This window comes from Cotesia glomerata, linkage group LG4 (assembly GCF_020080835.1).
Source record: "Cotesia glomerata isolate CgM1 linkage group LG4, MPM_Cglom_v2.3, whole genome shotgun sequence".
Taxonomy (NCBI): Eukaryota; Metazoa; Arthropoda; class Insecta; order Hymenoptera; family Braconidae; genus Cotesia; species Cotesia glomerata.
This window is the reverse complement of record NC_058161.1, coordinates 6,126,855-6,153,718: the sequence shown is the minus strand read 5'-3', so window position 1 is coordinate 6,153,718 and position 26,864 is coordinate 6,126,855. Positions and strand designations below refer to the sequence as shown.

The following is a 26,864-nucleotide window of genomic DNA, read 5'->3' as shown; positions in this document are numbered from 1 at the left end:
ACGATGAGGAACTAGAATGGAGTGATATTAAAAAAATAGTGTATGATAGTGCAAGAGAAGTGTCAATGAGTAAAAAAAAAAAAGGGGAAGAGAAAAGGTGGAGTGAGAAAAGAATGGTATAATGAACAATGCAAAAATGCAAAAAAGACGGTGTGGAAAAAATTGAAAGAATTATTAGAATCAAAAAACTGTGTAAACAAGAAAAAAGAATATTTAGAGGCAAGAAAAATATATAGAAGTGAAATAAATAAAGCAAGAGATCAATAGTGGCAAGAGAAAATGAAGGACATTGACAAAGCTAAGGACATAGGGCAGTGGTGGGAAGCGGTAAATAAATTCAGAAGAAAAACAAAAACAAAAAAAGGAGCAAAAATTAATGGAAAAAGATGGGTTGAACATTTCTTGAAACTACTGAATAGCAATGGGGATAAAAACAATAATGAGCAAAGAAGAGATGAGGAAAGCGGGGAAGAGGAAGACAACTTGGAAATATTATACCCAGAATTGAATGAAAATTTCTACAGAGTTGAATTTATGAAAGCGGTTAAAAATTTAGGAAATAAAAAAGCTCTAGGAGAAGATGGTACATCTGCAGAATTCATTAAAAATTTACCTGGTGAAGTACTAGAGGAAGTGAGGGGAATTGTAAACAAAATGTGGAAGGAAGGAAAATTACAAGATGGATGGGAGAAAGCAAGAGTAATTCCAATATTTAAGGCTGGAGATGAGGAGAAACCGGAAAATTACAGAGGAATTTCTCTCCTAGACATAGGATACAAAATACTAACAGCAATGATGGCAGAGAGGATAATGAATTGGGAAGACAAAGAAGGGAAATTAAAAGAAAGCCAGGCAGGTTTTAGGAAAAGAAGAGGCACCAGAGACACGTTTTTTTTATTAAATTCACTCATCAATAATCAATTAAAAAAAGACAAGAAGTTATTTGTGGCCTTTATTGATTTAAAAGCAGCGTTTGACACAGTAGATAGGGAGTTACTAATGGAGAAATCACGGAAACTAGGAATCAGAGGGAAAATGTACAAGATGGTAAAAGCAATCTACGGGAGGACAAAAAGTGAGATAATTGTGGAGGGAGCTAAAACTGAGGAATTTGAAATAAATCAGGGAGTGAGACAGAGGTGCGCACTAAGTGCAGTTTTATTTAATATTTTTATTGATGACATGGAAGATGAAATCACAAAAAAAAGGCGGGCGGGACAGTCATTGATAAAACGAAGATATATATGGCAAAATATGCGGACGACGCGGCGGCAGTGGCAGAAACAGCGGAAGGACTGAGAGAAATGATCGAAGAAATAGAAAAATACATATACGTATTTCTATAGAAAAAAACAGACTTATCGTAAACGCAGCAAAAACAAAAATCATGGTATTTAGAAATGGCGGAAGAAACACGGAGAAAGGATGGAATTACAAAGGAGAGAGACTAGAGGTCGTGAACAGCTATAAATACCTAGGTTATATTTTCACCATAAAAAATAATGCGGAGAGATATTTAGAAGAAATGAAAAGCAGAGCAAACAAAATTAAGAACGCGACATGGGGAGTGATAAGAAGAACAGAGAGAGACAATATGAAGGACCGAGTTTATCTATATAACTCGCTGGTCAGGGCGGGATGTCTGTATGGAGTAGAAACGTGGGGAAGTGAGAACTTATCAAAAATAAAAATAATACAAAATAAACTCAACAGGATGGCACTAGGAGTGGCGAGAAATACCCCCAGGTATATAATCAGAAGAGAAACAGGGACACAAGAAATCGAAATAGTGGTCAGAGAAAGATTGTGGAGATACGTGGTAGATGTAATGAGAATGGATGAGAATAGGTGGCCGAAAATTTGCCTGAAAGAAGAAGCCAGAGGGATACTAAACAACTGTCCAACCAAATGGGGTAAAAAAGTATTAAATATAACAAAAGAGATGGAATGCGAGGAAGTATTCAGGATGATCTATAACAATATAGATCCTGAGGAAATCGACAACAGAATTAAAAGTGGATTGGAAATTTATAAAAATAAGAGGATGAAAAATAAACAACAGCAAATTGAAAAATCAAAATATAATGTACTCTATAAAGAAATATTATTAAATGAAGAAAATGAAGTATATTGGCAAGTAAAAAATGTATCAGGAAGAGACAAGGAAGTGTGGGCGAGAGCTAGATGTGGGAATATAGCAAGAGCTGGTAAGAAAGGCTACAATGATTGGGAATGTAGAGTCTGCAAAGTGGAAGATGAAACGCTAGAGCATTTGTGTGGTTGTGAGAAAATATCAGGGAATATGAGTGAAAAAGTACGGAGCAAATTACTAGAGTGGCGGGGAACATGTGAGGGAGACAATATAAAAGAAAAAATAATAAAAAAACTAAGTGGGGAACTGTGCAAAGAATTTTGTAAAATATTAAGAGAAATAGAAGGAATATTAAATGACAGTGATAAAGTGGTAGAGAATAATGAGAGCGAGAATGAATGATTAACATGTATAGGTGGAATGCTGAGAAATTGAATAAAAATTTTTAATTGTTTGTTTTTTAAATATATATATATATATATATATATATATATATATATATATATATATATATATATATATATATATATAAAAGGGAAAAAAAATCAATAAAAACATTAAGTGATAGAGACAGATAATTTAACTATCAGTGATAAAGTGATAGAGAGTATAGAGAGCAGGAATGTATGAATAACAAGTATAGATTGAATGTCGTTGAAATGAGTAAAAATTAAAATTAAAAAATTAAAAATTGAATTGTATTGTATGTATAAAATAAGGAAAAGAGAGAGAATGTGGAGAATAGATTCAATATAGTCGAGAGCTTATATTGTGAGATGGTATAAAATTGGTTGTTAAATATGAGTGCTCAAGCACATAAATACATGTACGAAGTATATGTATATGACCATATTCATTTATATTATCTTATAGAAATTCAAAGTTTAAAAAACTACTGTAGTTTTATAAACACATAGCTTTAAATATTTAATATATTTAAAATTATATTCTTTGTAAAACACATAATTTTTGTGATACAAATAAAACACTTATCTATCTATCTATCTATCTATTTCGAACTGTAATTTTCCAAGTCTTTTTTCCGTGTGTTAATAATAATTAATCACAAAAGCTACAGTAGCACTCAAAAGTATTTTGACAAATATATTTAATGGTTTAATTAAAAATAAATATGAAACACAATAATCATTTGTTTATTTTTTTTAACAGCTTTTGAATAATCTACAGAATAGTGTTAAAGTGGTCCTTGTTCGTAACAAAAGAAAGTTTAATTTTTAAAATATTAGGAAAATCGTGGCCCCAAAGTATTTTGACATTGTTGAAAAAAACTAACGCATAATGTTGTCAAAGTACTTTTGAGCGCTACTGTATATAGGATAACCAGATTAAAAATGAATTTTTAAATGATATCTTGTAAGTATATAGGTACTACCGAAATATTTATTATTATCATTATCACTAAAGCTACAGTATCTTTGAGAATTTGAAATAATTTTTCCATTTATAAGAAAGCTCAAGTAAAATATCAATTTTTTTTTGTTTTCATACAATTAATCATTTTGAAAAACAGATTTAAAATAATAAATATAAGACGATATTAAATCATCCATTTTATAACCTTGAGCCGTTTCCAAAAGAATTTTTTGGCTCTTCATAAAATTACCAATAGTCATATGGAAGTAAGTATTGCCCGATGACCAATTTGAAAGCTCGGTAAAGCTCCACAATATTAAAATATCTTTTGTTTGAGGATGAATCGCACTAATACCATTTTTATTAATCGCTATTATCAAAAATTCCGGCAAATTTACATCTGTAGACTGTTTTACTTCAAAGAATGCCGATCCGAATGTCGGCCACTGATAGATATACTGAAGAAAAAGTAATTTAGCATTTGCTTCATTGATTCCTGAGTTAGTATTATATGCTAAAGTAATATTTTTCTTCCAATCACTTGCACTGTACACGTGAAGCAAATCCGCTGGTAGATATTCACTAATTTTTAGCGATACTTCAGATAACTCTTTCTTACTATTACCATATTTGCTTCGATAAATTAATGCCGCTAACTTAGTAGCATCTTGCTTACTGCATTTATGATATCCACGAAGATATTTTGGTAATTCTTGATGAAAATAGAATATTTCATCGCCATACATATCACGTCCTGGATGTGTATTGATCCATAATTTTTTCATAAACAAGATTTGATACTGTACTTGCGTAATAGTTGATAATTTAGCCGATGGATTAGATTGTTTTATCCACTGAATAATTTCATTAATAAAATCAAAGAAGTAATAATCATTCGGTACAGAAAATACTTTATCAATAACTTTAACAAATAAGCTAAAACCATCACTGTATTTCAGCTGCAGCCGCTCTATTATCTCATCACAAAGATCAGAAGTACGTGTTGACGAGTGTACTTCAAAAGCTTCATCCGAATTATTTGGAAAGTAAATACGATGGTATATTTTGATGCTTTTAAATCTTATTGCTTCAACTTCTAAAATATACGGAGGATATTTTCTATTACCAATTTTAATAATCGTGTTGAATCTTTTTAAACAGTCGCTGGCTATTGAACTTTTGAAACTATTTAAAAACTGTATTACTTCTTTTTGAACGACTTCAGAGCAAGACATGATCCCCGTAGCAAGCCACATTAATTCCCACCCCCTTTCTTCACTCAAAAAAATTTTATTCTCCGTAAGTTGCCGTATTATTTGACAGTATACTTCATCTCTTAAATAATCATGTTCTAATGATAATTTAAAAATAACATCCGTATACTCTGTGCCTATTTTTTGTCTATTACTCGGCATATCTCCCATGTATCTCAATATATTTGTAAATATTTCCAACGCCAACGGAAACAGTTCTTTATCTTCGCACACTTTCTTCAAAAGCGGAGCCTTTATTGGTGCACGAGTGTGCTTCCAAAGATTTTCCGGGACGGTTTTTTTTGCTGAAGATATACTAGATCTTTTTGAAAGTGTGATGTTATAACTCGGTCGGAAATTATCTTGAGCGAATTTCTTCAAAGTGTATACCCGCGAATTAGATTGCTTTTTTGCTTTTCTAACTAACGTATTCTTAGTAGTGTAATCGCTCTTAAATATTTCCATTAGGGTTGATGAAGGCGCAGAGATTGTTGGTAATACGTAAACACATTCTGACAAAAATTCTCCTTTAATTCCATTGCGCTCTCCATAGCCCCAAGTAGAAGTCATTATGCTGTGTCCTGTACATCCACTAAGCTTAACCAGGTCGCCTCTCTGTAAAGACAAATACGATTGCCCTTCTGAACTAGGAACTCCATTCATGTAATCTTGCGTTGTTACAACGTACACCGATCTTTCTTTTAATCCATCAATCAGATAATTAACTAAAGATACTAAATCTTCGGCGTCTATGCTCTTGAAAATGTATTCATCTCTCTGTACTGTGGTGATAATAAAATTATTAATTACCGAATTATCAAATTTTTGAATAGTTACTTCGGCAATTTCTATAAACGATAATTCAAGCAACATTTGCTCTTGATCATCGACAAAATAAACTCCCGTCCAATTTACAGCAATTATTATATCATTAACATTAAATTCTGGGCCAGATACTCTTGTCGCTTCGTAAAATCTCGAGAATAAAATCGGCCATGTATGCTTAGCAAAATAAACTATTTCTTCTTTCACTTTCAATATCGGAAGTGCATTAGTAACATTTGAAATTTTTCTATAAGCTTCTAGGGTTAATTTCTGCCACTTAGACAAAGCTTCAGGGACGGAATTTTGAAGTAAGTGATCGGGTATATAAAGATGCATTGTATTTTTAAGATTATCGGGCGTTAAACTTGTTTGATACTCGATGTATAATTGTTGAGCAACTAGCATTGCAATATCTGTCTCGCTAGAACATCTATATTCTCCGTGTTTTAATCCGCGGATGATTTGATGGTAGATCAAGTCGGTAGCAACTGGATCTAAAGCTGCATCATGCCAAGGAGCGAAAATTTCTTTTCTTAAAAATAATCTCCAGGGCGCTGAACGTTCTGCTTGACCTTGTTCTCTTGCATACTGTTCGCATTGACTTATTGCATCCATCACGTGATCTCTGTAATATGATTAATAGAAAATACATTTCTTAATAAAATACACATTCAATTAAATTTAATTAAAAATCAATCAGACTAAGAGAAAAAATTTATTTTTAAAATAATTGACATTGTTGTGGCAAGAAATTAATTTTTTTAAAACTTTAAACAATTTTATTTATTAGCTGAAGAAATAAAAATTTTTTTCATCGTAACTTTCTTGTTGAAAAAAAGTATTTGACCCTATAGGGTCAAGCATTTTCATTTTCATTTTTTTGAACGAAATTTCTATTTGATTTTATTGATATATTTTTTTTTTTGAAAAATGCATAAAAAAATAAACAATTAAAAAAAAAAGTTGATTATCACAATTTTAACAAATTTTCAAAAAAATTTATAAATTTTTTAGAAAATTGTGATATTTAACTTTTTTTTTTTAAATTGATCGTTTTTTTATGTACTTTTCAAAAAAATAAAATAGAATTTTTATCCAAAAATATGAGCCAAAATTTTTTGCAACTTTTGAAGGTAAAAAAGCTATCGAAATCTTTATTTTTCTCTTTCACGACATTTTTTATCATAAATCCACCGTAAAAATAAGCAGAATCAAAAAAACAATTTGAAAATGTTAATTTTTTACCTAGTTATGGCCCAAAATGGGTTTGACCCCACTTGTAAATAATTACCAAAGTTTTAAAAAAATTAATTTCTTGTCACAACAATATCCATTTTTTTCAAAATAAATTTTTTCTCTCAGTGTATTAATGTGAATAATTATTAAATTACCTTCCAGCTCCAAGAGACAGTACTTTGTCATAAAGAGTTATAAACAGAGAAAATCCAAAAATTTCTATTAACAAAATACTTTTAGAAAGAGTATTAATAATTTCTTCAGCAGTACTAGCAGAATCACATTCAATAATTCTGGAACTTCCATCCATAAATGTTATTTCCAATTTGATTGGTTTTTTATTTTTAGTTGCCTGAAGTTCAAGCCAACTTGGTGGCTGAGTTCTTGCACCATTCTTAAACGTACGAGTGAGCCTCTGGTCGCAATAAGGAGCATAGTTTGGTGGTCCTGAGTTGATAAACGCCCGAAGATAATTAACAAATTGCTCACTTGGAGGAAAGCAACCCAAACAGAGAGACAGTAGAACCCACCCACGAGCGTGCGATGATTTACTGGGGTTTTTAGTTAATTGTTTGAGAATTTGACAGTAAATTTCGTCCCGTAATATCGGACGGAGAATACCATGTCCGATAATGAAGTGCAGCTTGTCTAAGTTAGAACTTCGAGTATTTAACCAGTCTTGATACGTTTCATCTACAAGCATATCCTCTGTGATTCCTAAGAAATACATCAAATCAATTAGAGTGTTAGTATAATTATTTATTTTATTAAGAAACTACCTCTTCGAAAGTCTTTGTGTAATTTACTTTGACGTTTCAAAGTCATACGAATAATTTGGTTCTTTTTAGATTGTGCGTCCACTAAATTTTCGTACTCTTTTGATCGAATAAAACTCTTGGAAATTGTTTCTGAGACTGTTGACATAACTGTTTTATTGGCGGGAGTATCTATAGGATTTTTCGGCTCAGAAAGATCACCCATAAATCTTAAAATAGTTATCCACAAAGCCTGAGATGACTGCAATAAAAAATTATAATTCATAGTTAAAGTCACACACAAATTTTAAACGCTAATAGTTTATAATTATAAGTATTCAAAACAAAGATATTTAATTTTGATTTTCAGTAGTTTCCTTGTTTTTAAATTGGCTTGCTTAGTCATTATTGATATTATGTACTAAATAGAAAATCTGTGCAATTATCTTAGTTAGATCTAAAGTCACTATTCTCAAATTTTGAGTTTCTTATTAAGTTTATGTAGTCAAATAAATACACCAAAAACATGTAATGTATTTCATAATATAATTCCTATTTAAAAATATTGATTGAAAAGAATTAAAAATGATGAAATTCAAATTCTTTTCAATAATTTCAATTCTTTTGCTTGTATACATAGATATACAGTTTGCATGGAGTGACCGCTTCTCAATTATTTTCAATCAGTATTCTTAATCAGGGATACATGGTAATTATTTACAAGTGGAGTCAACCCCGTTTTGGGCCATAACTAGGTTAAAAATTCACGTTTTCAATTTTTTTTTGTTCTGCTTGTTTTCACGGCGCATTTATGATAAGAAATGTCGTGAAAGAAAAAAATAAAGATTTTGATAGCTTTTTCGCCTTCAAAAATTGGAAAAAATTTTGGCTCTCATATTTTTGGATGAAATTTCTATTTTATCTTTTTTTGATATATTTTTTTTTAAAAGTACATAAAAAAAACGAACAGTTTAAAAAAAAAAAGCTGAATATCATACTTTTCTAAAAAATTTATAAATTTTTTTGAAAATTTGTAAAACTTGTTAAAATTGTGATAATCAACTGTTTTTTTTTAAATTGTTCATTTTTTTATGTATTTAAAAAAAAATATATATAAATAAAATCAACTAGAAATTTCGTTCAAAAAAATGAAAATTAAAATGGTTGACCTCACTTGTAAATATTTACCTAATATATCTACACTTATGTTAAAATTATTAAATTAGCTTTTGTAAACTGTTTTGTTAAAAACTATGTAAAAATTTCTTGTCATTTGGCTTATTGCCCTGGCATATTCAATAAGTATAATACAATACAATCCAAAAGTAATCAAATAAATTACCAATTGATCAGCTGCTATTGGCAAATCTAATAAAGATTGTTTTAAAATTCTACGAGAATAATGTGGAGTTACGTTCGACGCAAAGAACGTTGCAGCAAATTTACTAAAATGATAAGTTGATAAATCGACACTCGGTAAAACTTCAGCTGGGATTTCAAGAATACTTTTCTCTACAACTTCGTTCTTTTTTTTTACCGCAGATAAATCCTGTAATCACTGATTAATTTTCAACAGTTCATAATTAAATATTTATTAAAAAAATTTTTAAAAGAAAAAAACATACCGCGTATACATCAGCAGGTAACTCTCTTGCCAATGAAACCTTTGGTTCATTTTCTAAGAACTCGAATATTGTATCAATACTACTCTCAGGCTCTTTTTCAGTTTCCAAATTAGCGCTGCCCTTATCAAAACTCACTAAAGATTCGTGTAATTCTTTTAATTGTTTTTCAAAATTATTTTTTGCTATTTCTTCCCACATTTTATTTCCCGATGCTTTCAATTTCTTCTCGTCTTCAGCAATCAGATCAGTTATTTCCTTCAACTTCTTCTCGCGCCACTAAGAATGATTTATTTATATAAAAATTATTATCAAACACGTATTATCTCTTTTTCACTCAAAAAATAATCTGATATATGGTATTGCTTTTAGAAATTACTCGAGTGTCTTTATACATTACCTGAGATTTCTTTTTGAAAAGACTTCGGGCAAGATAACCGCGGCAGCGAGTCTGGAATAAAAAATATCTTCCTTAATAATTGCAAAAAATATTTAATATGGCAATCAAAAACTAAGAGAAATTTCGGGTATTGAAGAAATGTTGTAAAAAATTTTTATAAAAAAACATTACTTGTAATTTTATAATAATTTTTCTTTTTAGTCGGAAATCATAAGCAAGTTGCCGCGATCTAATGCACGATTGTAGTCTTTGATATCCTTTCTTCATTGTTAAATATTTCTTCCTCGGACCAAAACCTCTCCAAGTTCGTTGAATTGTTATGACTGCTCCTTTGATCTTTATATATCTACAAAAAAGATAAACGTTAATGTATTACTATCAACCTACAGTCTTAATGATTTTTTTATATTAATAATCAATTAATCACACTGTATATAGTTTTGGTACTTTTTGAATAAATTTGAAAAATAATAGTGCTATCACAGGATCAATTACAAATAATTTAATAGACAAATGTGACCGAAGAAATTTATAAAACCAAAAAACTATTAGAAACTCCTCCAAAAACTTAACATAAAAAATTGACTATTAAAAAATATATAAAACCAAAAGGCACTAATTCTTATCAAGACCTTTCTGATGATACTAAATTAAACTATAAAAATGTCTTTAAAAATAATAATATGTTCGTCACAAAATTTTCCTTTCTCTCTCAATTGTTTAAATCATTAATAACTATCGCTAAAAAATATCAAACCCAATTTACGATTAAGATATACCCGTTAAAAAGTTTTCTTAGTCTCTTAATTATATAAATTAATTTTTGACTTATAACCACATTCACGTGTACAAAACAAAATAAATAAATAAACAATTTTTGTGTATCGCTAAATTCGAATCTATTTATAACTACTTCGAAAACTTATCATAATAAATAAATTATTTTAGAAAAGCATATGAAACATTGAAAAGACACAATTTCAGGTCAAAACCTTTCCAACGATACCAAATTTTACAATAAAAACCCATTTTTTCATATAAATACACTGGCCACAAAATTTCACTTATTCCTTAATAATAGGGGTGTGCGAATAATTCGAACTTACGAATTATTCGTTCCGAATCGAATATTAATATTCGATTCGAATAATTCGAATTTTCGAATTATTCGAAATTCGACAAATAATTCGAAAATTTTCGAATAATTCGAAAAATTCGCGAATCATCGAAATATTACTGGATCTTCTATTGTTTCCAATTTGAATTTCATTACATCGTGTATAAAAATATTATATTTATAAATTTATTTATTCACTAGCTGTTACCCGCCCGCTCCACTGAGCACTTTATAGAATTGTATTTTTAGATCTAGACACGAAATTCAATTAGAGTATTGTTTTGACTTGCACAGATTTCAAATTCCATCGGATTGGCCTGTACCTTTTAACCATGTAATTATTCTAGCTAATATTGATTGTAACGTTTCATATGCAATCACTGTAACATTCCCGTAGCTTTCTTTCAAAAATGAATAGTAATTGACACAAAGAAAAAAATTTTAAATGAGCATTGAAAGTTTCAGTTAAAGTAATTGCAGGTCTCATGAGTAAAGTTAAAATCTGCCTAGCTTAAATTACGACGAATTTTCCGTTAATACAAATTTTTTCCGTGACATCTATTTTATATAAAAAACTATAAAATCGAGCGCGCTTTTGCCAACATGTTTATTATCGACAATTGAATTTATCAATATTTTTTACAAATTGTATTTCTTAATTATTGACATTTTTTAAGATATAAGCTCATTTTGAAGTTAACCTCATCGGAACCGTTCATTTAAGTACGCACATGAATTTTTCCATATATTTTAAATATATGATATTTCTCATATTTGTGAAATATATAAAATGTATATAAAATTCGTGTGGGTATTCAACTGAAAGGTCTTGATAAGTGTAACTCTAGGATGAGCTTATATCGTTAAAAATATCATCAATGGACAAAATACAACGTCATTTCTTAATTATTGACATTTATCAAGATATAAGATCATCGAGAGCTTTTATTTGGATACTCACATGAATTTTTTATTTATTTTATATATTTCACAATTATGAGAAATATCATATGTATAAAATCTATGGAAAAATTTGTGTGGGTATTCAAATGATGGGTCTCGATAAGTGTAACCCCAGGATGAGCTTATATCATTAAAAACATCATCAGTAGACAAAATAAAACGTCATTTCTTAATTAATAACTTTTTTTAAAATACAAAGGAAGAAGCGCGCTCGATTTTCTAGTTTTCTATATAAAATATATATCACGGAAAAAATTTGTATTAACAGAAAATTCGTCGCACTTTAAGCTAGGCAGATTTCAACTTCACTTATGAGACCTGCAATTACTTTAACTGAAACTTTCAATGCTCATTTTTAATTTTTTTCATCGTGTCAATTACTATTCATTTTTGAAAGAAAGCCACGGAAATATTACAGTGATTGCATATTAAACGTTACAATGAATATTAGCTAGAATAATTACATGGTTAAAACGTACAGGCCAATCCGATGGAATTTGAAATCTGTGCAAGTCAAAACAATACTTCAATTAAAATTCATGTCTAAATCTAAAAATACAATTCTATAAAGTGCCCAGTGGAGAGGGCGGGTAACAGCTAGTAAATAAATAAATTTATAAATATAATATTTTTATACACGATGTAATGAAATTCAAATTGGAAACAATAGAAGATCCAGTAATATTTCGATGATTCGCGAATTTTTCGAACTATTCGGGAATTATTCGAAATTTTTCGAATTATTCATCGAATTTCGAATAATTCGAAAATTCGAATTATTCGATTCGAACGATATTCGAACACTTCTACTTAATAATATAAACTATTCGAAGGTTTTTAAATAAATGTCCTTATCTTACTTTTTTCTACAAATCCATGCTCTGACGTATTTTTGGATGACAACAAGACTCTTAGCGAGCACCAAATCTCTCTGTTGTTCTAAAATAAACTCATTTTCTTCCTTAAGAAAAACTTTCGTGTGACCAAATTGATAATTGTCACTATTTTCTCCCAAAGTGTTGGCACAAATATTTGCAGCGGTGGTTTTTAATATTTTCGAAGGTACTCCTCTAGCTAAACAATGAAACCTGTTGACAAAATCCGGGTAATCGTAACGAATCGGATAACCGGCCCGACGGATCTTTGCTGTTTCCATCATTCCAGAATATCTTAGTTGTCGACAGCAAAGAGATCTATCAAACAACTGTTTTAAGGCGATATAAAGACGATAAATAATTGTAAAAATATCAACAAGACGAAATAAAGTATGCTTGATAAAATTACCAATGGCTTTTGCTCTTCATTTGGTTTTATACATCGAATAAAAAACGGATTACAATTTTCCAATGTCTTCATCAGTAAATCCAACGAATTACGAAATTCAGAAGACAATGATGAAACTCGTTTCTTCCCATCTGATTCGATGGTTAAATCGTGGCTGAATATTAATTTTAAAAAATCATTCGATGATATAGTGATGAGTTGCTTCAAATCTGCTGAAAATGTATCGCGGTTTTTATCAAGAAATCCATTTATTTCATAAGTTACTGTTCCAGCAAAATGCTTTATTCCAAAAGCTTTTATAGAATCTGATTTAGGTTTTACATAATTTTGGTTATTGGAATGCATTTGGTGAACTTTGGCCAATAAAGTTTCATCAGTTCCCTTAAAAAAATAAATTTATAAATAATTTATACAAAAAACGTTATATTATATAAAAAGAAGTTAAGGTAGTACCGAAAAATTCACACTGAAAAAAAAATTAACTTGAATCAAGAGAAAAATTCTTGAATCAAGCAAATAATTTTAAATAAATCTTAAAAAAATTTTCAAAGACTATTTTAAGATGAGCTCACAGTGACAGAGTCCCGGAACATTAAAACGAAGCGTTTTAACAAAGTTTTAAAATTGTCGGATAATAATTTTTCAACAATTTAAAAAGAGCATACTCAAAAATGTTGCGTTTAAAAACTTGCAAAATCGTCTAAAAATGTCTGAAAATTAATTTTCATAACAAATTTGAGAACTAAATTTTAAAAATTTGCTCTCGGAATTTTTTTTGGCGTCTTAAAAGAGTCTTAAAATAGTCTTGGTTTATGTCACGTTTAAGATATCGAACAAACGACATTTTTAAGACTCTTTTAACTCGATTTTTTTTAACACGGGATGATCTTACTACAATTTATTAATATGACAAATTTCATCAAATTCTGAACGGTAAATTTCTAACCGAGGATACTACCTTAACAGTTATTCCTAGTACTTTCATATAAGAGTCAAAATAATCGTTAACTTTAAAATATCCAGACTGAAAAAAGTAATATTTTACCTTCGGAAATTTACTTTCTTCATCAATGAGTGCCATTACATTAACAGCTTTAACTCCAATTAAATCAAGAACGCTTTGATTGTCATTAAATTCAATATGACTCCATGAAATCCCTTCTTGATTGTAATAATCCTGTTCCATTTTAAAAATATGTTTCACAAAAAATTGCTGTAAATGTTCGTTTGCATAATTAATACACAGTTGTTCAAAACTGTTATGAGTAAAATTTTCGAATCCAAAAATATCGAGCACTCCGATTGAATTTTTGGTATTAGATTTAGGCTTGAATATTGCATCGTTAATTTTACTGACAATAAAAATAAAAAGTCTTCCATAAACTGCTTTTACAAAAGAATCTCTTACTTCTGTAGCTTGATCTTTCGATAGATTACTAATTACACGCTCTCCCTGGACAAAAATCGTTTTTCGAGAAAGCGCTTCCTTCAACGCTCCATTATTAACACCAAGTAGTTCAATTAACATTTTAATGGTTGCATCGTCAATTATTTCACTCGCATCCATGTTCGCCATCGTTACCGACTTGTAGTTTAAATTTCCAAGATGCAAAATAGCTGCTAAAAGTTTTATTATGCTCCAAAATTCATCATCGCTAAAATTTAAGACTTTCATTGCTGCCTTTACATTAGCAAATTCTTGTGCGTCATTTCGCCCTTTACATTCCAAAGAGCCACATAAATATTTATAGTCTTCTGGTAGACCCAAATTCAGTTTTTTCTTTTCTTCTTTAGATAGTCCTATTAAAATTGAATAAAAAATATGATAATTTCTCTCATTTTGTCCTTGATAAACTAAACGGCATTTTTCTAAAAGATATTGCTCGATTTTTGCGCCTTCTATTGATCCATTTTTTGAAAATTTTATGTCAATGTATTTTCCGAATCGTGAAGAATTGTCATTACGAACAGTTTTAGCATTTCCGAATGCTGTAACAAAAAGTATAAATCCAATTTTTATAATTTATTTACTCAATTTATGAAATATTAATTTTTTAATGTACAATATTAATTGAAAAATAATTAAAACCTTCAAGAATAGGATTAGCTTCAAGAATTTGTTGTTCAATCCATGAATGTTCGCCACTTATTGCCGCAATATATTGTAAAATTAATTTTGTACTTTCAGTTTTTCCTGCCCCACTTTCTCCACTAAAAATATTTTAAAAATATATAATTTAAAAAAAAATTAAAATACATTTTTATCGCTTATAAAAATAACAAACATTAATTAACCTGATTACGATACACTGATTTTTTTGTGACCGTCGCATTTCCATAAAGCAATTGTCACCAATTGCAAATATATGAGGTGGTTTTTCTCCGATATTTTTTGATCGATAATTTGCCACTTCTTTTTGCGTGTAAATATTTAATATTTTATAAGGATTTATTGCTATTAACATACTTCCCGTATAAGTCTAAAAAAATGAAAATTTATTTCAATAACTATTTTATAAACAACGACTAGACTTATAAAATTTAATTACATACATAAATTAAATTCTGGTTGTATCGAATATGAAGATTTTTCAAAATAGCATATTCTTGAAGATCTCCTAGTTTTATCATATCTTCAACTCCATTTACTGAAGAATGATGCATACGTTTTAAAATTCGATTATTATCAATCGTTTCTATCTAGAAAATTATTACAATTAAAGATTTATTTTAGCACTAAATATGTAATATATCTGGTCTAATTATAATCAACAACCACTGATAAGACGTATGAAAAAGCTTCTTACTTTCAAATATTTATAATATCAATTTAATGAAAATTAATTCAGCAGATAGGGTAGAAGTACCGTTTTTGGACACCTTAGCACCGTTTTTGGCCAGTTAACATTTGAACTAATTTATTAAAAACTTATAATATTATAACCATATTTTTGCTGAGTTTTAAAAAATTTATATTAAAACAAATTGAGTTTGTAATGGTTAATTAATATAAATTCATTTCTATCGTTTATTTGAACAATAAATGGCCATAAACGGCACAGTGGCCACAAACGGTACTTCTACCCTATTTAATCATTTTAATAATTGTGGTGAAAAATAAATTATTGCAAAAAAAAAATAGGAAAAAAAATTGACATGCAGAAATTAAAAAAAATTAAATATGCAATTTTTTATAAATAATTTTATAAATAATTTTTCGGAACAAATTTTTTTATTAAATAAAATTAAAAAATGATCAAGTGACTGCTAACTTTAATGTCATGTCATTTTACCTTTCCATCGTCATCTTGAACTTGAAGACCTCGTTTGTCAGCCGAAATAATTTTACATCCCACAGGAATGTCAAATTCTCCGTTCGAAGAATTTTTAATCCACACATTATCGCCCTAACAGCAAAAATTTATTAAGTATAAATAATTATTAGCTCAAAATATACAAAAATAATTATAGATTATAAAAAGAAAAACTTACGGTACTATATTTAGATTCAAATGCTGACATTTTTCGATAAATAAAAATATAAAATAATCTACTTCATCAGTATTTGCAACAAGTAACTCATCGCAATAAGATTATCTTTGAGTTTATCTTTCACTATTCATATCAATAATTCAATTTTTATTGAGTCATACTTTATCAATGTATTTTTTTTATTACTATCAATATCTCAGAAAAAACTTAAATCTAATCCTTCAGAGACGATTGTATCTCAATTGGACTTGAAGTGTCTTATATGCTATTTGAAGTTTACTTTTGATCATTTTGCGCCTCAATTTTTATTAGGCTGTCAATAAATTGAAAACAGTAAGCTTTCATTTTCATTTTTTTATTTTTAATATTTTAATATTGATAATAATGAAAATTATAATTATTAAGAAGGGTTTACATTTTTCCTCTCTCTCGCCCTCTATTGGACAAACGAAAGTATCTCTGTCATACTTGTACAACAAATGGAATCTTAAAACGCATTTTATGCATAAATAAATGAAAATTTTCCAAAAAAGCGCTTCGCTCTTCGATAGATAATTAAATTATCTATCGAAGAGCAAAGCGTTTTTTTTCGAAATTTTATCACATACTTGAGAAAAACACGTTTGAAAATCAACTATAAACCGCTCTTAATGAAATTAATTTCAGTGTTGGTAGTGTTATAAATGTAATAATTATACAACTAGTCGTCAGCTTCCGTGGCGCAATTGGCTAGCGCGTTCGGCTGTTAACCGAAAGGTTGGTGGTTCGAGCCCACCCGGGAGCGTTTATTTTTTATTTTTTTTCTGATTTTCATAAAAATTTAAAACACATCTTTGTAAGAAGCATCCAAACATTATAAATGTATCAAAGTAAAAAAGTTTCTTAATTGTTATTATGTGTAAAAAAAGTAATTCATTTTAGAAAAATTTAACTTTATTAAAAAATTGTCAAAAAAAATATTTTATAATTAATTAATACAGCAATAAAATTATTTTTAACTGTTAACTTATGTGATAATTGAAATTATTAATTACAAACTTCATTTGGTGTTGGTTTGGTTCTATTGATACTGTTTTTTATTCCATACGTGAAATAAATAATGAGACCTGAAAAAAAGCATTTATGAATGTATTGATTTATTAATTAATTAATAAATTAAAAAAAAAAATTTTTTTTTACTAACCAATTCCCATCCATCCGACGAATTGCATCCAGGTTCTTATACTCACTCCCCACATAAGAAGAAAGTTGACCATGATACTGATTGCTGGCAAGAAAGGTACAAGCGGTACCTAGAAAATTACATGGATATTTTTTGTGACTAAAAAATCTTAATTTTTATCATTAATTAAAATTTAATTATTATAATAAGTGTAAATGCATTTTTAAATTGCAATAGGTAGAAAAAATTTGTTTTTTCTACTAATATAAGTCATTTAAATATAAATTTGTTGAATTTTTACAGTCGTCACTTTTATGATAATTAACAAGTACAAGCGGTACCTATAAAATTACATGGACATTTTTTGTAATTTACAAATCGATACTGCCATTCTAATACGTCGTATCTCACAAAATTTGACATATTGATTTTTTTTTTTTTAAATAGAATCACAACAATATTATGAAAATTATATTAAAAATTTACAGGTCAAATAGTTTAATAACTATTTTTAAATAAATATTTTCATCCGTTGAATCCCATTTAATCAATGTTAAAAATGAACTGTTTTCACCGTCTGCTGTAATATTTTCTAAATGTGGAATACGACGTATTAGAATGGCAGTATCGAAATCTTAATTTTTATTATTTATTAAAATTCAATCATTTTAATTAAAGGAAATGCATTTTTAAATTGTAATAGGTCGAAAAAATTTATGTTTTTTCTACTAATATATGTCACTTAAATATAAATTTGTTGAATTTTTACAGTCGTCACTTTTATGATAACTAACAAGTACACTGAGAAAAAATTTCTTTTGCAAAAAATGGACATTTTTGTGGAAAAAAATTAATTTGTTTAAAATTTTCTACAATTTTTATTTTTTAGCTGAAGATACTAAAATTATTCTTACAGTAACTTTCTTGTTCAATAAAGATTTTCTAAATTTAGAAAAAAAAACAATTTTAGATAGACAACTTGTGAATTTTCATTTAAAATTGTTTTTTCTCAAATCTAGATAATTTTTTTCAACAAGAAAGAGAAAATTTCAAACAAATTGATTTTTTTTCACAAAAATGTCTATTTTTTGAAAAATAAATTTTTTCTCTCAGTGTACGTTAAAGAATACTTACAGAGTACGGAAGTTTTTTATCAGATGTTGGTTGTAAACATATGCATATTAGCAAGGCAATCATGGTGATGATCAGAACACTAAGGAGGATTATTGCCCTAATCTCCACATTAATAATGTGTTCTAAAAATTTCACAATGAATCCCGCAGACAAGAAACCGACAATTACTAAAAATAAAAAAAAATTTTTTATTAAATCTTATTAAGTATTTAAATATTGTAAAAAATAAAGTACAATTACCATAAATTGTAACGAGGCAAGATACTATGTCCGACGTAAGTTTTGTTGAAAATACTAAATTATTAGCATTGATCAATTGCTTAGCAATATATTTTATCGTTCTGGGTTCTTTAACTAGTCGTTTTTTTTCATTCATTTCATTTTCTTTGTACCTAGAATTTAAAAATTTTAAATAAATAAAGCAAAATAAGTTATTAAATCAATAATATAATATGACTTTTATAACTATCTTAAATTTGAACAATACAATCTTGTTACTAATTATCAAAACAATTATTTAGATCTGGTGCTGTCAAATTGACTTAGTGGCAGTGTAACAGCATCACTTAGTAAATTATCAACTTAATGGCATTAATTATGTGCAATTGTTATAATTATTATTATTATTACGTTTTTTTCTTTTTTATTTTTATTAATTACTATTATTTTTTTGGATTGCAATTGCTAACACATCAATGGTCTACTCATTTAGCAATCTATCTATTAAATTACTGTACCATTTATAGGTCATCTTGTTATACATTACAAATTTTTTATGTACTAACTACTGTAACTATCAACCCTGTTAATGGCTCAAGCTGTTGTGTTTATTTAAACAAATAAATAAATGAATAATAGAAATTTGTAATTACCGTAAAACAACAACACACGCAGCAACAATAGAATACGAAAACAGTGTACCTAGACTCATCATTTGAGACAAATGTTTCAAGTCAAAAAGCGCAGAAAGGATTCCTAAAAAAAATTCTTGTAAATTAATTGTTCAAATTATAAAAATTTTATTAAAATAATTAATATTTTACCAGTAAAAAGCCCTGCGATCAAAGTTCCAGTCATTGGAGTGTGGAATCGAGTATTTATATGACCCAGCCATTTGTACAACAAACCGTCTGATGCCATTGCATAAATAATTCTCGGTAAAGGGAACAAAGCACCGACCAAACTGAATAATAAATTAAAAAAATTAGTAGCTTAGCACATTTCAATTTAATTTATTAGAATAATAAAAAGTTACCTTGTAGTCAAAGCACAGAATGCACCAACACTGACAATGTAAGTGGCCCAATTCCAGCCGATTGAGTTGAACATGTAAATAAAAGGAGCGTTAATATCTTGGTCGTAATAAGGTAGAACAGTTGTTAGCACTATCGAGATTCCAAAGTACGCCAAAAAAACTATTGTTAGAGAAACGACGATCGCTATTGGTAATGATTTTTTGGGGTTTTTAGCTTCTTCGCCAGCCGTCGCTATACAGTCAAATCCAATAAAGCCGTAGAAACATTCACCAGCACCAGAAATTATTCCCATTAATCCAAACGGTGCGAAACCACCAGTTCCATAATTTACACCCTCTTTTTCCGGTAAGTTTTCAACGTTTAGTTTCCAATTTGTCATGTCAGCTATTTTTAAAAATAAAATATTCATTAGTTTTGATTATTATAGATGAAAATTAATTTAACAGATATTTTGTAATTTTTTTAACAAATAAATTATGACAAAAAAAAAATTGGCTTGAAGAAAATTTTAAAAATTGAAAATCCAATTTTTTTGAACAAATTTGTTTGCTAAAAAAAATTAAAAAATGGTCAAGTGACTACTAATTTTAATGTCCTTTATTATAGAACAAATTAAATATTTAAAGAGCTTAAAGTGAAAAAGATGTTTTTTTTTATTAGAAAAAAAAATTTTAAATTAATAAAAAAAATTGAAAAATTAACAAACATCTTTCAATTTTTTAACCAATAAATTGTGACAAAAAAAATTAGAAAAAAAAATTGACATGAGGAAATTAAAAAAAATTAAAAATCCAATTTTTTAAAAATAATTTTTTGGAACAAATTTGTTTGTTAAAAAAAAATTAAAAAATGGTCAAGTGACTGCTAACTTGAATGTCCTTTATTATAGGACCAATTGAATATTGAAAAAGTTTAAAGCGAAAAAGATGTTTTTTTTATTAAAAAAAAAAAAATTTTAATTAACAAAAAAAATTAAAAATCTAACAAACATCTTTCAATTTTTGTAGATTTTTATAACATTCAAATAAAAAAAAATTCTACATGTAGAAATTTATAAAAATTATATCTGCGAATTTTCAAAAATATTTTATCATAATTTATTTATTATCATGATTTAAAAAATTTTTAGATATATTTTAAAATAAAAATTTACTTATTATTTAAATACCTTTGAATGATCCAGCAATAATAACAAACAGTACAATTGATAAATTAATAAAAGTACAAATATTGTTTGCTAACGATGATTCCTTAGCACCAAACGCCAAAGCCACTGAAAACAATACAGTGATTCCAAAAGCAAGAAAATCAACGTAGGGTGAAAAGTACGGGATTCCAATTTTAGCGAATGATTTGAACGCATTGCTTATAACTTGATGAGTAAATACATCAATATAACTGGTCAGTGCTCGTACCACACTCGCTGCTCCGATTACATATTCAAGAATCAATACCCAGCCGATAATAAATCCCACAAATTCTCCAATTGTAACGTACGTGTAGACATAAGATGATCCGGCTTTTGGTACTCTGGTGCCAAATTCAGCAAAACACAGTCCTAGTTTAACAGTTAATAATTATAAACAAACAATAATTTTAATGATGTTGAAATTGAGGGACATTGATAATTTTTAGAATTTTATTAACAAATAAATTATAGCACGAAAAATTTATTTAAAAAATTCCATATTTAAAGGCTTTAAAAAATTATAAATGCAATTTTTTAAAAATTATTTTTCAGACTTAGTTTATTTTTCAAGAATAATCAAAAAATTATCAAGTGTGCTAATTTCACGGAAATTAAAATAGTTGACATGAGAAAATTTTTAGAATTTTTTTTATTGAAAAAAATTATTAAAAAAAAAATTTCACTTGTAGAAAATTTGAAAAATTCTAGTTGCAATTTTTGAAAAATATTTTTTTAATTATAAAAACAAAGTTTAACTCTTTAATTTTATATTTTTATATTCAAATTTATACTTTTCTTGTATTTATCATAACTACATTCCAAATTAAAGAAAAATGATTTTTTCCTACACTGATAGAAGGATTTGTTTATAATTAATAAGCTTTATTAACTGTTAATAAATGATTTTTTAACATCATAGGATTTAATAAAATTTTATTACCAGTTAATAAATCATTTATTAAATACAATTTATCAAATGTTAATAAATATTTGTTAACAGTTAACAAATATTTATTAACAGTTAATAAGTAATTATTAAGTACAGTTTATTAACTGTTAATAAATATTTATTAATGGTTAATGAATATTTGTTAACTGTAAACAAATATTTATTTAAAATAAAAAGCAATTTTCTTTTGACACTTTTCATAACCCGATAGCTGAAATACATGATAATAATTAAATTCACTAAATAAATTAACGTTTTTAATACTTAAAAATATAAAAAATAATTATGAGCTGTAATAGAATTCGGTATGTTACAATAAACGTTATTATAATGTAATATAATTAATGCAAATAATTTGTAAAGATGATTTTTGTTTATAAGCAATCTTCATATCATATGACATTGCAAACGAAACAAATTCACTCAACAAAATATTTATTAACTGTTAATAAATATTTCTTAACTATTAATAAGTACTTATTAACTATTAATAAATGTACTTTCTTCCCAAATAAATATTTATTGAATGTTAAAAAATATTTATTAAAATTTGATAAATTAAATAATTATCTTCAAATAAATTAAATTATTAATAGTTAATAAATCCTTCTATCCGTGTAATATCTAAAATTTTGAAATTTTATATCTTCATTATTCATACGTGTACTTTATTACAATTTTTTTTTATACTTTTGCCATTTGGCTATAAGGTAAAAGCCCCAATATATGATCATGTACCAGTATATGATCATATATTGGGGCTTTTACCTTACTACCTTAGCACTGAAATTAAATAATAAATAATAAATAATTTTTATTGATTTAAAAAATAAAAAATTGTAAAATGTCTGCTAATTTTAATATCATGCTAATTTCGCTGCTATTAATTTTACAAAGATTAATAATTAATTAAAAAATAGTATTACCTGCAAATATAGAAGCAATAGCCGCAATAACAAACGAAATGATCACAGAGGGACCTGCATGGATACTTGCGACATTTCCAGCAAGAACATACACTCCAACCCCAAGAGTTGATCCGATACTTAGGGCTGTTAAGTCTAGCGTTGTCAAACACTTTAATAATTTAGATTCCGGTGCTGAAGCGTCGATTATTTTTTTCCGCATCAACGCACTTTTGAATCTTTGCCATCCCACTGTATTAAAAGACTCCAACATCTGAAAGAATTTTTTTTAATTACAAGTTTAATTTTTAAAATTTATTTTTTAAAAATGATAATACGTTTTAATTTTTTAAACACAAGAATCACTTCACTAAATAGTTACAATGCTCTTCAATCACTTGTGAATTAAGTGGCTTGTAACCAGCGCGATTTAATAAATCCAATTTAATTGATATAATAGTTCTTGTCTCGAGTTTAGACACTCAGACACTTTTTATTAATATATATATCGCTGTTAGTTTTTTTTTTTTATAATTACTTTTGGTTCTTTTTATTACTTAAAAAAACATAATTACTTTACAAACCTTGATAAACTAGTATATATTTAGATATTTACTATAATTGTTTTAGTTATCACTATACTTTTATTTATTCCATATGTGCTCGCTCTAACGATATAAACGTGAGTGAGGTTTGTTTCTCTTCAATTCACCTACCCTACCACGTGGGTAAGAATTGTGAAAATACTTGAGGTATGACATCAGACGCATTGTACAATACCCTTCCCTTTAAATAGGCAATAGAGGGTATAACAGTGGGTTCTCATAAATAAAGACTATGAAGTTATGTTTCATTTTCTACCGTATATCGATAGAATAAAAATTAATTCAACAGATATTTAATAATTTTTAAAATTTTTGTAACAAATAAATTATGGCAAAAAAAATTGACATGTAAAAATTTTAAAAAATTAAAAATGCAATTTTTTTTTAATAATTTCTTGGAACAAATTTGTTTGTTAAAAAAAAATTTTTAAATGTCGTGATTTCTAACTTTAATGATGAAAATCTAAGTTTAATTTAGCAGATATTTAATAATTAAAAAAATTTTTGTAACAAATAAATGATGGCAAAAAAAATTGACAGGTAGAAATTTAAAAAAATTAAAAATGCAATTTTTTAAAAATAATTTTTTGAAACAAATTTGTTTGTTAAAAAAAATTATAAAATTGTCAAGTGATTGCTAACTTTAATGTCATTTCGATAGAGACAGATATAACACTCAAAATTTTTACGATTATTATTATTTATGTTATTATTAAAATACGACAAAATTTAGTGTATACGATTTTTTTTTATCCAGTAGTTTTTAATGATTTTTTATCTTTTTTTTATCGAATTTATGTCTTACGAAAAGACAATTAGAGTATTAGTCAGTTGTAATAATAAAAATCTATATTTTTTGATGTTATAAAATTAGTTGCACTCAGTTGAATATTAATTATATTTTTAAACCTTTGTTTTTTCTTATATACTTATCTTACATACTTTTTTTCTTACCTAATTATTTTTGTTGTATTTTTATTATTTCAAAGAAAATAAGTGCTGTTATTTATTTCGAAAATTTTTCAATGAAAACTTGGATAAACAATTTGGAACATATTTCTGTTTTACTTTAAAATTTTAAAATTTAAATATTACTAAAGTTTTTATTAGTTATATTTATCGGTTTCTTTCATATCCGGTGAAGAAAGAAAATTTAATTATAGAATAGTTCTAGTATCGATTTCAGACACTTTTCAGTAATAAATCACTCTAATTTTCAATTTTTTTAAAATTCCAGTTATTTTTTATTACTTAAAAAATATAATTATTTAAAAATTAAACATACCTTGATGAATTAATGTGAATTTGGATATTTACTCTATTTATTCCAGTAATCATAATGTACTCACTCCGAAGATACTCATATGAATGTAGTTTGCTACCACGTGAGTAAGAATTTTCAAAATATTTTCACTATTACATCAGTCGCATTAGACCTTTCGGGATTCCACATACAATTTACGGTATATTAATGAGTTCTTAAAAGAATTAATTGTCATTAACTTCGAAGATAAAGACAACAAAGATATGATTAAGTACTATTATGAAATTTTATCGAAAAATAACAAACTGGCGGACTGAAAAAAAAAAATTTTTTTGTCGCACAAAAAGGGTTGTTAATTTGGAATATAGGGGTGAAAAAAATTTACCAAAATGTTATGGCGATTAATTAAGAATTTGGGATTTCAGATCTCCTCAGGAGTTAATATCACTCAAGCTATCCACGCGCTCTTTTTGAGATGCAACTTTCAAGTGATAATAATAATAAAACAATATTTAATTTCTTCATAAAAATTTTTTTTTTTGTTAACAAGATGTAAATTAAAACATTAAAAATTCAAAACTTTTAATTTGTTCTTTCTTAAAAAAAAGCGCTCTAAAAATAGTCATGAAAAACGGAGCGAGTTACCAGACTACAAACTAAAACCATAAACTTATTTCACTCAATATTTTTACGATTACTATTAAATATATTATTATAATAATAATTCAATATACTGAAATTTTTAATATTTTTGTAAATGTAAGTTTTTCTCCATTAAATTTTAGTCATTATTTTAATCTTATTTTTTATCAAAGTAATATCTCACAAAACGACTATTAGACATAATTAATATTGATAAGACAACTTGTAGTTATAAATAGTATATTACACACCTAGGGAAGTAAAGTAAGAAATGTCTCAGAGCACATGTAATTAAGTTAACAAACATGTGATCTGAGGCTTTCTTATTTACTTCCCGTGGAGTGTATACTATTTTTTTGCTCGACGAAGGCAGAAAGGGGCAACTTCGTTTAGCGCAGCGTTCCGAAAGTTGACGCTTTCTGCCCGTCGAGCAAAAAATAAATTTTTGTCGGTTAAATATACCTATGCTGTATTTTTCATTACTTTGGCCAATAGTATTTTTCTTACCTAGGGCAGGAAAATAAGAAATGTCTCAGATTACATGTAAATGTTGACCGAGGCGAAGCCGAGGTCGACAAACATGTGATCTGAGGCTTTCTTATTTCCTGCCCGTGGTGAGAATACTATTTTCTCCTTGACGGAGGCGGAAAGCGGCATTTTCATTTAGCGCAACGGGCGGAAAATTGACGCTTTCCGCCCGGAGGGGAGAAATAGTATATTACACATCTAGGGCAGTCAAATAAGAAATGTCTCAGATCACATGTAATTGTTGTCCGAGGCGAAGCCGAGGTCAATAAACATGTGATCTGAGGCTTTCTTATTTACTGCCCGTGGTGTGTATACTATTTTTCTCCTCGACGGAGGCGGAAAGCGGCATTTTCGTTTAGCGCAGCGGGAGGAAAATTGACGCTTTCCGCCCGGAGATGAGAAAAATTATTTTCTATGTCATGTACGATTTCCTTAGTCGTACTTTTATTTTTTCAAAGAAAATAAATGCTAACATAAATTCGAAAAAATGTTTTTATAGAAATTGGGGTAAAAATTTGGAATATTTTCTTTACTTTCAAATTTAAATATTAAATCAATTTTTATCACTTTAATTTATCTATCTCTTCATCAATTTTCTGTGAAGAAAAAAATTAAAAAAACATTGAATTTGCGGTTTTTTTTAAAACATAAAAAAAGCTGATCGTAACGTCGTATGAGCATTTAGTTGTGGATTGGCTAATGAGAAATCAATTTTTATCTAATTCAAATCAATTAAAAAATAAAAATAGACTTAAAGTTGTTACGTGTAAGATAGTAGCGATGAAATTTTTTTTAGTTCAAACTTTAGTTGATATTA

At 27.6% G+C, this 26,864-nt stretch overlaps 2 protein-coding genes and 1 non-coding gene across 5 annotated transcripts; 1 reads left to right on the top strand and 2 right to left on the bottom strand.

Moving 5' to 3' along the window:
• Nucleotides 1-3,537: 3,537 nt before the first annotated feature.
• On the bottom strand, nt 3,538-16,513 carry LOC123264339 (myosin-VIIa-like). The gene is made up of 15 exons (XM_044727575.1): nt 16,414-16,513; nt 16,215-16,328; nt 15,475-15,621; nt 15,217-15,401; nt 15,011-15,132; nt 13,967-14,910; nt 12,922-13,302; nt 12,498-12,841; nt 9,729-9,903; nt 9,558-9,608; nt 9,161-9,436; nt 8,878-9,084; nt 7,560-7,797; nt 6,936-7,497; nt 3,538-6,169 (listed from the first exon to the last, which is right to left on the bottom strand). The coding sequence occupies exons 1-15, from the start codon at nt 16,441-16,443 to the stop codon at nt 3,604-3,606; spliced, it is 6,342 nt and encodes a 2,113-aa protein (XP_044583510.1). The 5' UTR covers nt 16,444-16,513; the 3' UTR covers nt 3,538-3,603.
• A 610-nt stretch (nt 16,514-17,123) lies between these two features.
• Nucleotides 17,124-17,197, top strand: Trnan-guu. Its single transcript has one exon. It is a non-coding gene; the product is annotated as a tRNA-Asn (tRNA).
• Nucleotides 17,198-17,328: 131 nt separating this feature from the next.
• LOC123264348 (cationic amino acid transporter 2-like) lies at nt 17,329-24,943 on the bottom strand. 3 transcript variants are annotated; one of them, XM_044727591.1, is made up of 10 exons: nt 24,899-24,943; nt 23,030-23,282; nt 21,134-21,523; nt 19,965-20,349; nt 19,753-19,892; nt 19,582-19,684; nt 18,950-19,101; nt 18,710-18,876; nt 17,597-17,705; nt 17,329-17,519 (listed from the first exon to the last, which is right to left on the bottom strand). In XM_044727591.1, exons 2-10 carry the CDS (start codon nt 23,280-23,282, stop codon nt 17,440-17,442), a joined length of 1,779 nt encoding a protein of 592 aa, XP_044583526.1. In that variant the 5' UTR covers nt 24,899-24,943; the 3' UTR covers nt 17,329-17,439. The 3 variants fall into 3 exon arrangements, with proteins under 3 accessions (XP_044583526.1, XP_044583524.1, XP_044583525.1); XM_044727589.1 differs by lacking the exon at nt 24,899-24,943 and adding an exon at nt 23,593-23,713; XM_044727590.1 differs by lacking the exon at nt 24,899-24,943 and adding an exon at nt 23,347-23,536.
• Nucleotides 24,944-26,864: the final 1,921 nt, after the last annotated feature.

Excerpts from the sequence above, each read along its gene's own strand:
- LOC123264339 (XM_044727575.1), bottom strand. The coding sequence starts at position 16,443 with ATGTCAGCATTTGAATCTAAATATAGTACC. Across the intron at positions 9,904-12,497 it reads GCATGGATTTGTAGAAAAAA|ATATATAAAGATCAAAGGAG; the intron begins GTAAGATAAGGA and ends TCTTTTTTGTAG. Across the intron at positions 9,085-9,160 it reads TACCTGCTGATGTATACGCG|GATTTATCTGCGGTAAAAAA; the intron begins GTATGTTTTTTT and ends CAGTGATTACAG.
- LOC123264348 (XM_044727591.1), bottom strand. The coding sequence starts at position 23,282 with ATGTTGGAGTCTTTTAATACAGTGGGATGGCAAAGATTCAAAAGTGCG. Across the intron at positions 17,706-18,709 it reads ATAAAAAACTTCCGTACTCT|GTACCGCTTGTACCTTTCTT; the intron begins GTAAGTATTCTT and ends GTAATTTTCTAG. Across the intron at positions 17,520-17,596 it reads CGTCGGATGGATGGGAATTG|GTCTCATTATTTATTTCACG; the intron begins GTTAGTAAAAAA and ends GCTTTTTTTCAG.